The sequence below is a fragment of the Muntiacus reevesi genome, chromosome 9 (genome assembly GCF_963930625.1).
Source record: "Muntiacus reevesi chromosome 9, mMunRee1.1, whole genome shotgun sequence".
Lineage (NCBI taxonomy): Eukaryota > Metazoa > Chordata > Mammalia > Artiodactyla > Cervidae > Muntiacus > Muntiacus reevesi.
This window is the reverse complement of record NC_089257.1, coordinates 37,018,016-37,032,776: the sequence shown is the minus strand read 5'-3', so window position 1 is coordinate 37,032,776 and position 14,761 is coordinate 37,018,016. Positions and strand designations below refer to the sequence as shown.

Genomic DNA, 14,761 nt, shown 5'->3' with positions numbered 1-14,761 from the left:
ATAGATCCCATTGTTAAGTATTTTCATCAGTTCAGAGCTTTTTTGAGTAAAAAGTGGAAATTTTCTTCACATCAGCCCTTCCGCACAGTTCCCCTTCCCTCCTCACAAGTCATTACTATGACTGATTTGGTGTGTTCCTTTCAGACCTTTTCTAAACATTTGTGTGTGCATAGCTGTGTTTTGCTTTTAGCTTAAATGGAATCATTTTGTACTTATTGTGTCACTTATATTCTAACTTAGTAAGTCTTGGAATCTTTCTATGTCTGATCTACTTCATTCTTTTATCTGATATTTGGTATTTGATGGTATGGGTATTATATACTTTATCTAATAATTATCCTGCTAAGGGATATTTGAGCTATATCCAATTATTGATATTATGAACAATGTTATAATTAACATACTTTTTTAAAAAAGTTACTTTTAATTGGAGGCTAATTGCTTCACAATGTTGTATTGGTTTCTGTCATACAACAATGTGAATCAGCCATAAGTATACATATGTCCCCTTCCTCTTGAACCTCCCACCCCCCACCCCATCCCACTCCTCTGGGTTGTCACAGAACACCAGATTGAGCTGTCTGTGCTATAGAGCAACTTCCCACTAACTATTTTACATATGGTATGTTTCACTGTTACTTTCTCACTTTGTCCCAGCCTCTCCTTCCCCCACTGTGTTCCCAAATCTGTTCTTTATGTCTGCATCTCTATTCCTGCCCTGAAAATAGGTTCATCAGTACAATTTATCTAGATTTCATATATATGCATAGGTTATTTCTTTTTCTCTTTCTGACTTATTTCACTCTGCATAACAGGCTCTAGGTTCATCCACCTCACTACAACTGGCTCAGATTTGTTCCTTTTTATGGCTGAGTACTACTCCATTGTAAAAACGTACCACAGATTCTTTATCCATTCATCTGTTGATGGACATCTAGGCTGTTTCCATGTCTTGACTATTGTAAATAATACTGCAATGAGCATTGGGGTACATATGTCTTTTTGAATTATGATTTTCTCAGGGTATATGCCCAATAGTGGAATTGCTGGTTCATCTGATAGATTGATTCATAATTTTTAAAGTAATCTCCATACTGTTCTCTGTAGTAGTTGTATCAGTTTACATTCCCACGTGTAGTGAAAGAAGGTTCCCTTCTCTCCACATCCTCTCCAGATTTATTATTTGTAGATTTTTTTGTTGATGGTCATTCTGACTGGTGTGAGGTGATCAGTTCACTTCAATTCAGTCACTCAGTCATGTCTGACTCTTTGCGATCCCATGGACCACAGCACACCATGCCTCCCTGTCCATCACCAACTCCTGAAGTTACCCAAACTCATGTCCATTGAGTGGTGATACCATCCAACCATCTCATCCTCTGTCGTCCCCTTCTCCTCCTGCCCTCAATCTTTCCCAGCATCCGGGTCTTTTCAAATGACTCAGCTCTTTGCATCAGGTGGCCAAAGTATTGGAGTTTCAGCTTCAACATCAGTCTTTCCAGTGAACACTCAGGACTGATTTCCTTTAGGATGGACTGATTGGATCTCCTTGCAGTCCAAGAGACTCTCAAGAGTCTTCTCCAACACCACAGTTCAAAAGCATCAATTCTTTGGCACTCAGTTATCTTTATAGTCCAACTTTCACATCCATACATGACTACTGGAGAAACCATAGCCTTGACTAGATAGACCTTTGTTGACAAAGTAATGTCTCTGCTTTTTAGTATGCTGTCTAGGTTAGTCATAACTTTTCTTCCAAGGAGTATGTGTCTTTTAATTTCATGGCTGCAGTCACCATCTGCAGTGATTTTGGAGCCTAAAAATGTCAGCCACTGTTTATACTGTTTCCCCATCTATTTGCCATGAAGTGATGGAACTGGATGCCATGATCTTAGTTTTACCTCATTGTAATTTTGATTTACATTTCTCTAATAATGAGCGATGTTGAGCACTTTCTCTTTAGAGAAATGTCTGTTTAGGTCTTCCATCCATTTTTTGATTGGGTTGTTTGTTTTTCTGGTGTTGAGCTCCATTAGCTGCTTGTATACTTTGGAGATTAATCTTCTGTTGGTGGTTTAATTTGCAGTTCTTTTCTTCCATTCTGTAACAGACTCTTAACATACATTTGAGGGGCACATATGCCCAAATATATCACTGAGATAGACTCTTAGAAGTAAGAATTCTGGGGTGAGCAGTAAGTAGATTTTGTTTTATTTATTTTTTAAAATTCATTTTTCTTGGAGTACAGATGTTTTGCACTATTGTATTAGTTTCTACTGTATGAATAGATTTGATTTGATTTTATAGATTTTTAAATCTGCATGTGTGCATGGACAGGGATGGTCCCAGCTTCAAACCCACAGAGTCTGAGAACACTGAGAAGAGACTTCCATAGTGAATCTCTACTCACTATAGATTTATAACCGCAGGATGCAAGGTTATTAAGTCTTGGCAGCTAAGTACAAAACTTCTTGGAAACCAAAAACTGGTACCACAGCCCCTCCTGATCTGATGAACTTCATGATGGAGCTACAGATGGTTTTGAAAGTTTCTTTGAATAAAAAATGAGAACTATATGTGTCATCTCTTTCTCTCCAGATCTACTCCTTTTGATCAAAGAGAGAAATTTGAGTTGGGGATAAATTTATACATGTGGATCTTTGCTTCTGGATGGTAAAGGTAAATGCTGAAAGTGCTTCTGGGAGAGATAATCTAACCATTCTTAAGTAAAAGGCAAAAAATTTTATAGAATAACCAGATTGTTAGGTGGATTCTTTTGTTCTGTTTTCTGTTTCGCAGACACTACAGAACTCCTTATAAACCACCAGAGCCAGCTTTTGGCAGCATGAGGGTGACTAAACTAACTGAAAGACTTGGAAACTTGGGTCAGAAGAACCTACATGGAGTACAGCAGTTAAGTCAGAGAAAACAAACATAAACCAAGATTTAGATTCCTTTTAGGTTTCTAACATTATTTTGTTTTACTAAAGAAAATGAACCTAAATAGAAGAGCTAAACAGTTGACTGAGATTTCCGTGTAAAAAGTCAATATTCTAAGACTTACTATTATCACATTATGGAATAAAATATGATTTCTTTCTTTACCTCTGAGAACAAAAACGTTCTCAAACTTCTAGGAAATTACTGGTTCTTCTATAACTATGGTGACAAATAGTCATCAGAACTTTTTTAAACCTGTTTTCATCGCTCAATGACAGCTCTGCGTCAGTACACATATTGCTGAAAGCCAGCCGATCAATCAGTCACCCAGCAACTGCTTCACTCCAGTAACCACACTTCCATGGCTAAAGGCAAACCAATCCCTAGATACTCCTACTCCTGAAAGTCCACCAGCCCTCAATCGCCACATTTTCCACAACTCTATTTAAGAACAGCTCCCTGTGTTGCTTAGAAACAAACCAAGCCAGAAACTATAGTTTTCTCATGCTTAAGCTAGTGATGAACTCAGTTTTTCGTTTCAGATGTTGTATGGTGGTATCTTTTAACATTTCTTATTTATATCTCTGTAGATGGTATTAATGTCTTTCTTTTCATTTTTATTTTAGTAATTAGCTCTTCTTTCTTTTTTCATGGTCAGTCCAGATAAAGTTGTGTCAAGTTTGTTGATACATTTAAAGAATCAGTGTTGGTTTTGTCTATCTTCTCTGCAGCTTTTCTATTCTCTTTTCATTTATTTTCAATCAAATTTTTATCATTATTTCATACCTACTTCTTGCTTTGAATTTAGTTTGCTTTTCTTTTCTAATACCTTAAAGTTAAAAATTAGGTTATTAATTTTGAGATTCCCCTTTTTTAATGTAAATATTAATATAAGTATTTACAGCTACAAATTTCCCTCTAAGCACTGTTTTGGGCTTCCCTGGTAGCTCAGTTGGTAAAGTATCCTCCGCAGTGCAGGAGACCCCAGTTCTACTCGTGAGTCAGGACGATCCCTTGCAGAAGGGATAGGTTACACATTCCAGTATTCTTGAGATTCCTTGGTGGCTCAGATAGTAAAGAATCTGCCTGCAACTCGGGAAACCTGGGTTTGATCCCTGGGTTGGGAAGATTCCCTGAGGAGGGCATGGCAACCCACTCCAGTATTCTTGCCTGGAGAATCCCCATGGACAGAGGGGCCTGATGGGCTACAGTCCACAGGGTTGCAAAGAGTTGGACATGTCTGAGTCACTAAGCACAGAACAGCATTCAGTGACAGCCTTTATTATTTTAGAGAAAGCATAGAAAAAGTGTGCATATTATTTTAAAAATGTATTGCTTAGAACCAAAAAAAATTAGTGTAGAAATAATGAAGTCAAAGGTGAAACTAAACAAGGTTAGTGTGAACAATTCTGGCAATATACTTCAAAAAACATAAGAAGATAGAAGAAATTAAAGAGAACCATGCTATTTGGAATACAAACAGAAAGAACAAAATAAGAATTTAGTATACTATAACCACTTCATTTACCATAAAGAATATAAACAATCAATGCATAAAATTAGTATTACAGGGACCTCCCTGTCAGTCCAGTGGTTAAGAACCCGCACTTCCACTGTTTGGGAGCGTGCGTCTGATCTCTGGTCAGGGAACTAAGGTCCCGTGTACCGTGAAAGTGGCCAAAAATAGAGTGTTACATAAATATGCTTCCTTGGTAGCTCAGCTGGTAAAGAATCCACCCCAATTTGATTCCTGGGTTGGGAAGATCCCCTGGAGAAGGGATGGGCTACCCACTCCAGTATTCTTGCGCTTTCCTGGTGGCTCAGATGGTAAAGAATCTGCCAGCAATTTAGGAGACCTGGATTCGGTTTCTGGGTTGGGAAAATCCCCTGGAGAAGGGAACAGCTACCCACTCCAGTTTTCTGGCCTGGAGAATTCCACAGACAAAGGAGCCTGGCAGGCTACAGTCCGTGGAGTCGCAAAGAATTGGACATGACTGAACAACTTTAGCTTTCAAGAAAGAATTTTCACTTTGCATAAGTGATAAGTAAAGTCAGCTTTAGAACTCAACATTCTAATTAAGTTTAAACGTATTTTAAACTAGCTTTTGAAATCTTAGAATTGTTTTTTAAATTATTTTTTAATATTTCTTCTTCCCTCCTCTCCAAGTAACAGTGAGTAGCATTGAAATATGAAATATAATACATAGTAGGCTCATGATATACATGCTTAATACATGACAGCTTGTGTCATTTAGCTGACAGATCTGATTTTTCTGACAAGAAGCTTAGGTAGCCATTTGTGAGGACAGATTACTTTTTAAAAATCCGATCATCTCTGCCTGTAATACAGCTTGGCTTATGTGATTACTCCAATGCTTAGTTGTTTTGGGTTTTTTTTTTTTTTTAAGTCTCCACTGGGAAGAATCAGTAACATTAGGACTATTAGTTGTGTACCCTATGACTCAGGATGAGCACTACACTTTTAGGTTAAAGTGAAATTGGTTTTCAGGAAGTATTTTCCTGATGTAAGTACAACTTATCTGAGTTTAATGTAAGAAGGTCTGTAAGCTATAAACCTGATTCAAGTAGGACCTTAACACTGGCAGGCAGTCATCCTATATGTCCCTGCTTTGTTCCCTTGTCTTCTCTTCTACATGTCTTTTTCATTCCTTCTCTTCTCAGTTCACGGATACCTATTCCCATTGTCACTATAGCTAATAAGGAGAGAAGTTCCCCAGAGTTCCACCCCATCTTCACTCACCTACCAGCATCGGTGCCCACACCCTGCCTAAGAAGTTGGTTTGTTCTCATGAACTTTTCATGCTCCTGTCTGAAACCAGTCCTTTCAATAATGTTCCCTTCTGCCTCCTATCACCAATTTTCTTACTCTCTCCTGGATTATTTCCATCAGTGTACAAATATGCTGTTTTAACTCCCATCTTAAACTACTGATGAAATTTTTATTTTTTAGGATTCGAAAAAGTTTAAAATACGGTAGACTGTGATTTTAGGGGGTAAGAAAAGGACGGTATATGACAAAATATGTTCATTAGGAGGAAAACAAAGTTCAGTATTTATAAGACATAATTAATATTTCGTTAAAGAGTGAAAGCAAATTCAGTAGATAATAGTAAATACAAAATACAAAATAATTCAGTGTATTAGATCAAGGTATTTTTCTGTTACATTAGTATGTTACTCTCTAAATATTTAATCTGTAATAATAGTGTTCTTTGAATGAATACTATGCATAAAATTATTTATAACAAACTTGCAGCAATATACACATATTTTTATACATATTTTTAAAAAAATATTCTTTTCCATTATGATTTATCACAAAATATTGAATACAGTTCCCTGTGCTATACTTTAGGACCTTGTTTATCTATTCCAAACATAATAGTTTGCATCCACCAACCCCAAACTCCCAGTCCATCCCTCTCCTCCCCTCTCCCTTGGCAACCACAAGTCTGATTAAATTTTTAAAAACAGGGTCCTGAACAGTACTATAATACACTACCATTCCTCTAAGAGTGGAAATATGACCAAAATTGCCATATTTTAAAATAATATAGTCATGTTTATTTATTATGCATATGTTTGTAAATATATGGTTTTGCTTATATTAAAAATGGAAATAAAAAAACAAAAAAATGAATAAAAATTGTTTCTTTAAGGGAGATGCAGCAGGTGAAGGGAGCAGAAATGGAGGCTACAATTCACTAAAAAATGACTTGTTTCATAATTTTGACTTAGAATTGTTGTATTTGTGACTTTAGAATCACGTATGGGAACTTCAGAGAAGGCAATGGCACCCCACTCCAGTACTCTTGCCTGGAAAATCCCATGGACAGAGGAGACTGGTAGGCTGCAGTCCATGGGGTCACTAAAAGTCAGACACGACTGAAGTGACTTAGCAGCAGCATGGGGACTTCCCTGGCAGTATAGTGACTAGGACTCCTTGCTACCACTGTGAGGGGGCATGGGTTCAAGCCCAGGTTGGGGAACAAAGATTCCACATGCTGTGCGGTATGGCCAAAAACTGATATAATTTTTTAAATCATGTATGAAGACACTCATTATTATTTACTGGAATTCTCACTCTCTGTTAATGCCCTTGTTTTAAGTTTCACTTAAGTGCTCTACATTTATCACAATTTGCTAAGAAAAATGTTCTTTCCTTTAACCCATGCCATGAAACTGTCATTGCCTGCTCCATTCACTATTCTGAGAATGATTTTTCCTTCCTGCCTGTTTCGCTAGGAGTTGGGGGGAGTCCAACAGTGTAGAGAACTACATCCTGATCCCTTTTTGACTTGTGTTATTCCTGAAGGGATTGGGTGTTAAAATCCTTCAGGTTTAATTGAGTGTTAACTCCATTTCTTTCTCTTTTTTTTTGGCTGTGCTGGATCTTTGTTGCTTCGCACTCCCGGCTTTCTCTAGTTGCAGAGAGCAGGGGCTACTCTTGGTTATTGTGCCCAGGCTTCTCCTTGTCATGGCTTCTCTTGTTGTGGAGCACTGGCTCCAGGCTCATGGGCTTCAATAGCTACATGTTTGCTCTGGGGCATGTGGGATCTTCCTGGACCAGGAATGGAAGCTATGTTCCCTGGTCAGCACTAGAGTGAAATCTCTCCTTCTCCAATGGGAGCAGTTTAGGGCTTCCATTCAATCAGTTCACATCCATCGTGGTATTAACTCCATGAGGACTCCCAGACAAACAGAAGTAGGTGCATAGGTTAACGGTGTTTATGGAAGACATTTTTATTGATATCTTGGATTAGATATTACCCTGTGTTCCTGCTGCCCCTTGTGCCTCCCTCTGAAACACCATCTACCTCACTACACTTTTTCCGCCCATGTGTCTTCCTCACCAGGCTGTGAGCGAATTGAGGGTGGTGATGGTCCCAAATTACCTCTGTCTCTTAGCTGTTACAGTATAGATTGTGCGGGTGTGCATGCGTGCTAAGGCGCTTCAGTTGTGTCCAATTCTTTCTGACCCTGTGGACTATAGCCCGCCAGGCTCCTCTGTCCTTGGAATTCTTCAGGCAAGAATACTGGAGTGGGTTGCCATGCCCTGCTACAAAGGATCTTGTCAACCCAAAGACTGAACCCACGTCTCTTTTTTTTTTTTTTTTTGGGGGGGGGGGATTGATTCCTTTTTTTATTTATTTATTTTTTCTTTTTTAAAATTTTTTATTTTTCAGTGGGTTTTGTCATACATTGATATGAATCAGCCATAGAGTTACACGTATTCCCCATCCCGATCCCCCCTCCCACCTCCCTCTCCACCCGATTCCTCTGGGTCTTCCCAGCCCACCAGGCCCGAGCACTTGACTCATGCATCCCACCTGGGCTGGTGGTCTGTTTCACCACAGATAATATACATGCTTGAACCCACGTCTCTTATGTCTCCTGCATTGGCAGGAAGATTCTTTACCACTAGTACCACCTGGGAAGCCCACTATATAGATTAATACTTCCCAGATGCTCAGAAAAGACTTCTTAAATGAATGGACAAATGAAGAAAATTATATTCAGCAGCTTGATGCTTACCATGGATGTGAAAACCACCAACATCCATTGTACCCTTGGGAAGACTTGGACCAAACATTGAGAGCTACTATCGGAAACTCTGCCCAATGGAATGATGCCTTGTCAGAGGTTAGAATGAGATACAATATTTATACAGAGCAGAACTGTATAAAGCCTAAATATATAGTTTAATTGTAAAGAAAATATTCATGTCACCATCACTTAGCAGAGAATGAAACATTGACAACACCTCATAAGCTCCTCAGCAGCTGTCTCTGAGAACAACCCTCTCCTTATCCTGCAGAAATAACCATGATTTTGATGTTTGTAATAAATAGGCCTTCTCTTTTCTTCATAGTTAATGACGTACGTATGCATTAATAAAAAATGTATTTAGCTTTGCCTGTCTTTAAGATTTATACAACTGAAATCATTATCACATGTGTCCTTTTGAGTTGTGATTCTTTCAATACTGTGAGATTCTTCTAGGTTGTTGCAAGTGTACGTAATTCCTTCATATTTTATTGGCATATAGTGTTACATTTTAGGAACATTTCACAAATTGGGGAAATGCTGCTGTTGCTAGATCATAGAATATGTGTGTCTTCAACATCATAAGAGAATGATAAAGTATTTTCCAAAATGGCTATACCAATTAGCATTCCCACTCTCGGTGTATGAGAGCTCCATCCATCCACATCCTAGCCAACCCGGGTATCATCAGACTTTGGCATTTTAGCCAGTCTGATTGATTTCTAGTGGTAACTATTTGCTGTTGTAATTTACACTTCTATTACTAAAGAGCTTGAGCACATTTTCTTATATTTATTGGATATTTGTTTATTCCCTTTTGTGCAGTATTTTGCTCTAGCAGTATTTTTTTTTAATGGCTTGACTACCTGTTTAAAAAATTGAGTTGATTTTCTGTATATCCTGGCTATGAATCTTGAGTCCTTTTGTTGGTAATATACATAAGAAATAACTTCTTTTGTTCTGTAGCCTGGCTTTCCAGTCTCTTTTTGGTGCCTTTGGATGAATAGAAATATTACATTTTAAGGCAGTCAAATTTATGTTTTATTTCTCTACATTTAGAGTTTTAAAAATCTTACTTAAGAAATACTTTCCTTCTCCAAGATCAGGACTATAGTCTCCTACACAGTTGTATAGTTCCACCTTTCCTATTTAGGTTGAGATTAATTTTTTTTTGGACCCTGTTTTTATTTTTATTTTTTTTATTTACCAAATAGATTTTATTATTATTTTTTTATTTTTTCATTTATTTTTATTAGTTGAAAGCTAGTTACTTTACAATATTGTAGTGGTTTTTGTCATACATTGACATGAATCAGCCATGGATTTACATGTGTTCCCCATCCCGATTCCCCCTCCCGCCTCCCTCCCCATCCCATCCCTCTGGGTCTTCCCAGCGCACCAACCCTGAGCACTTGTCTCATGCATCCAACCTGGGCTGGTGATCTGTTTCACCCTTGATGGTATACTTGTTTCAATGCTATTCTCTCAGAATATCCCACCCTCGTCTTCTCCCACAGAGTCCCAAAGTCTGTTCTGTACATCTGTGTCTCTTTTTCTGCTTTGCATATAGGGTTATTGTTGCCATCTTTTTAAATTCCATATATATGCGTTAGTATACTGTATCAGTCTTTATCTTTCTGGCTTACTTCACTCTGTATAATGGGCTCCAGTTTCATTCATCTCATTAGAACTGATTCAAATGAATTCTTTTTAATGGCTGAGTAATATTCCATTGTGTATATGTACCATAGCTTCCTTATCCATTCATCTGCTGATGGGCATCTAGGTTGCTTCCATGTCCTGGCAATTATAAACAGTGCTGCAATGAACATTGGGGTACACGTGTCTCTTTCAGATCTGGTTTCCTTGGTGTGTATGCCCAGGAGTGGGATTGCTGGGTCATATGGCAGTTCTGTTTCCAGTTTTTTTTAAGGAATCTGAGATTAATTTTTATGTATGTTTGTGGTAAGAGACAAATTTAATCGTTTGACAAGTGGATATCTGATAGTTATAATACTATCATACACTGATCTACAGTGTCACTTATATATCAATTGCCCATATATTCAAGGGTCTGTTTCTGGGCTCTCTGCTGTGTTTCATTGATCTACATGTCTATCTATGTCTTAATAACTACTTTGTCTGCATTCCTGTCTTTATTCTTACTTTAGACCTATTATGTTAAAAAATCTAATTGATACTTTTAAGAAGATACTTTACATACTGTATCTGACATTCTTATTTCTTTCCACAAAAGTATTGATTTCATTACTTAGCTTTTCATTAATTTTGGAAAGGGAAGCTCCAATAGTGCATTTTTGGTCTTGCTATAAGTCATTCTTTCCTTCAAAAAAATTTTTTTATGGCATTCTCTCTTCTTAACACAAGGTATCCTGGGTGCAGGATTAACTATATCTAAGGATCAAAGGTCCTCATGATGCCCTAGGTCTTGAGGACATGCCATTTTGGTGATGGCTGCTTTGACATCCTTGTTCCTCAGTGTATAGATGAGAGGGTTGAGGACAGGTGTGAGAATAGCAAACACCACGTTGCCCACGATGTGGAAGTCGAGGGGCAGGTCAGCCCTGTAGGCCACGTAGGCTATGGCAATGGATGAGTAGTAAGTGCCAACCACCAGGAGGTGGGAGCTGCAGGTGGAGAAGGCTCTGGAGCGTCCTTCCCGGGAGCTGATGCGAAGCACTGAGGCCAGGATGTGGGCATAGGAGAGAAGCACCAGGAGAAGGGGCAGGAAGGACACCACCATGGCGATGCAGAAGCCCATGAATGTCTGGGGGGTAGTATCAGAGCAGGAGGCTTGGACCACAGCTAAGTGGTCACAGAAGCAGTTGTATATGTAAACAGTGCTGTCAAAAGCCATGTGGGAGGTCTGCACCACAGCTGGGATGGGCAGAAGGAGGGCGATGAGCCAGGCACTGGCTGCCAGGGCAGCATTGGTCTGTGGGGTCATGATCACAGGGTAGTGCAGTGGGCGGCAGACAGCCACATAGCGGTCATAGGCCATGACCACCAGGATGAAGGCTTCAGAGCAGGAGAAACTGTGGAAGAGGTACATCTGCAGGAAGCAGGCAGAGAAGCTGAGGTAGTGGTCCCCAAGTAAGAGGAGGGATAGCATCTTTGGGACAGTGGATGTGGTGAAGAGGATGTCCAGGGCTGAGAGGTTAATCAGGAAGTACATGGGTTTATGGAGTCTAGGCTCTATCACCACGGCCAACAGGATCAGGGCGTTACCCACCAGGATAAGCAGGTAAAAGGACAAGAAGATGAAGAAGACAGGGAGGAAGAAGACATCCTGTAGAGAGGGGGTGCCCACCAGGTAGAAGATGGGTGAAGAGTCTTTTGACCCATTACAGGCTGAGGCATACATGGTGGGAGAGAGCTATATGCCAGGGTGACAGGCAGTCAGAGCATCTGGAAACTAGATAAAACAGAAGTTTGGAAGGAGCATTCTGTATAGTTCACTCTACAATGATTGCAATCCAAATCATTTCTGACTGAGTTTAAAGGACTGGGGCTATCATTCTTCCACCTTAACCCACAATTTACTCCCTCCTTCTTCCATTATGTATTTAGTAAATATCTACAATGCACAAGGCTGTGAGAAGGTAAATAAGGCACATAAGGTCCCTGCCTTTACAAGGCTTAAATTCTAGTAGAAGGGTGGTGGGTTTAAAAGCAAACCACATAGGATTTCCCTGGTAGTCCAGTGGTTACTCCCAATGCAGAGGCCCTGAATTCAATCCCTGGTCAGGGGACTAGATCCCACATACTGAGACGAAGATTCCCTATGTGGCAACTGAGACCCAGAAGAGCCAAATTAATAAATAAATATTTTTAAAAAGTCAATCACGAGAGACGCCGAGCCGGAAGTGGAGCTTCCTCATGGGTTTGCTGCGAGGTTTCCGTGTCGAACGGCGGCACCATGTCGAAAGTTTCTTTTAAGATCACACTGACGTCGGACCCGCGGCTGCCATACAAAGTACTCAGTGTTCCTGAAAGTACACCTTTCACAGCTGTCTTAAAGTTTGCAGCAGAAGAATTTAAAGTTCCTGCAGCAACAAGTGCAATTATTACCAATGATGGAATAGGAATAAACCCTGTACAGACTGCTGGAAATGTTTTTCTAAAGCACGGTTCAGAACTGCGAATAATTCCTAGAGATCGTGTTGGACATTGTTAATATCCGCTGCTTGGAACATAAAACCCCCTTCCAGAGTAAATATTGGTAATGTTATTATTGTAAAATTGGAATCAGGCGTTTGAAATCCTATGAAAACACCAGTAATTGATGACATAATGAAAGGTGACTGTCTGTCCGTGCTTGTTCACACTTCATGTGAGAGAATGCATCCAGGCCTAGGGCACCGTGACCACAGAGGACCAGTCTTTCATTGCTGCCTCGCTGCACACACAGGTAGTTCATCAGGGGTTAATGGATCAACCATCTGTGTCTTATAACCTGAGGGTGCTTCTGGTCATTCTTTCTGAGAACATCTGGATAATTAAAATTTACTGAAGCTTCCTTCTTGTCCCTGAGTTAAAAATGTAAAAAAGATTATGGATCCACACATGACGGTTGGCTTGTTAGCATCTGACTCACAGATACAAACATAGTTGATTTCCTCCTTATATATCATTTTTAATAAAGGATCATATCAATGAATAACTGTCTTATCATTTAGCTTGTTTTAAAGTTTTAGACTTCTTGAGTTCTTATAAATTTTAATTTGACATCAAAGAGCCCAAAATTGCATTTTCAGTCTAGCCCTTATGGGTAAAACTGGTTGGTATCCCACACCGAAGAGTTTTATCGATGATCTTGCAGACTCCAGTACTTGTAATGATGAGAATTAAAGAATAAGTAGAAGCATCAGTTGCTGAACTATGCATTCCTTTATTGATCTCTTTTAAAACAAACTTTAAAATAGGAATCCTCAAGAAACCATCATCTTCTTGAGGATAATTGTAAATAGCCTTCAAGAAGAACATCTGAAAGTTCACAACAGCACTCATAAAAATGCTAATTTAAATTCTGGTTGGTTATACATAATGAAGACCCAACATTTAAGGAAGCATTAAGATTATAGTTGTGGGGTGAATAAGAAGCTAGGAAAGAAAAATGGGGAAGCCCAGATGACCAGGCTTCTAGCAAGAAGGAAAGAAACAAAAGGGAAGGCAAGCAGAAACTTGTAACAGGAGTGTCACAGAAAAGGCCAAAGTGGTTAGACAAAACTGCAGAGGCTATGGAGAGAACTGAAGGGAAAACAAAACACTTGACATTGTTATAAGGAGCCAAAGATGATCAGAGAAAGCATAGCATAGGCATTGTCAGCATATGGTTTTCAGAATTCCCCGTAAAGAAAGATATACATAAGGAAGATTATGTTTGCCCTTAGTGAGGGCATCAGTATCTATGCATATCTTGAAAGGAGAAGGCTCATAGTGATTGAGAACCAGCACTTGACTTGCTGTATTCTAGATGCTGTGGTCTCTGGAGGCAGACCTGGTTGGTTGGTATCTGTTCTGCACTTTGCAGGCCTGGAAATGTAAGCTTCAAGATACAGGTGTTGAATTATTCATGAATAAAGTGTTTCTAAAACCAGTTTTTATTGAAATGTGCATAGGCCCTAGGTTCATTGGGGAAAAAAATTATGCAACAGACTCAGTATCGGAAAGATGATATTGGTTAAGACTAAGACATGGTTCAGATATTTGATAGTGACTAGAAGTCTTCTGAATTGTAAAGGGCAAAAAATTTTGTGCTGAGGTAGAAAAGTATGTTGCTAATGTTTGTGGAATTTTTTATTTTTATAAGCAAACTTATTTTCTGATGCCTAAAGACTCCTGGTCTTTAACAAAATTAAACCTCCATTAATGAGAAATTTTCTGACTTTTTGGTCTTATTTAGATTTTCCCTCATTCTGTTTCTAGCACAGAATTCTGCCTGATTTGTCACACAGATAGGTTTTATGATGTCTCATAAATTATTTAATATTTTTGTTTTGGTTGGAAAATTTTATTGCAGTAAGGTCTTAAAAATATTTTCTTGTATAGAACTAGACATGTTATTAAATATGATCTGTAACGTCTTTGCACAAAATGTTTCAAAGTGGTGTATTAAAGTGCTTTATTGGTCCATGATTCATATCTTGTGAAAATACATTTTCTTACACCATAAAAAAAAAAAGTCAATCACTTGGTTAATGATTAGTTATAGCTATGATAAGTGCCTTGA

At 38.8% G+C, this 14,761-nt stretch overlaps 1 protein-coding gene and 1 pseudogene across 1 annotated transcript; one reads left to right on the top strand and one right to left on the bottom strand.

Moving 5' to 3' along the window:
- Positions 1-10,930: 10,930 nt before the first annotated feature.
- LOC136175751 (olfactory receptor 2AT4-like) lies at positions 10,931-11,893 on the bottom strand. Its single transcript, XM_065945980.1, has one exon. The coding sequence runs from the start codon at positions 11,891-11,893 to the stop codon at positions 10,931-10,933; it is 963 nt and encodes a 320-aa protein (XP_065802052.1).
- A 489-nt stretch (positions 11,894-12,382) lies between these two features.
- On the top strand, positions 12,383-13,779 carry LOC136174206 (ubiquitin-fold modifier 1 pseudogene; annotated as a pseudogene).
- Positions 13,780-14,761: the final 982 nt, after the last annotated feature.

Excerpts from the sequence above, each read along its gene's own strand:
- LOC136175751 (XM_065945980.1), bottom strand. The coding sequence starts at position 11,893 with ATGTATGCCTCAGCCTGTAATGGGTCAAAAGACTCTTCACCCATCTTC.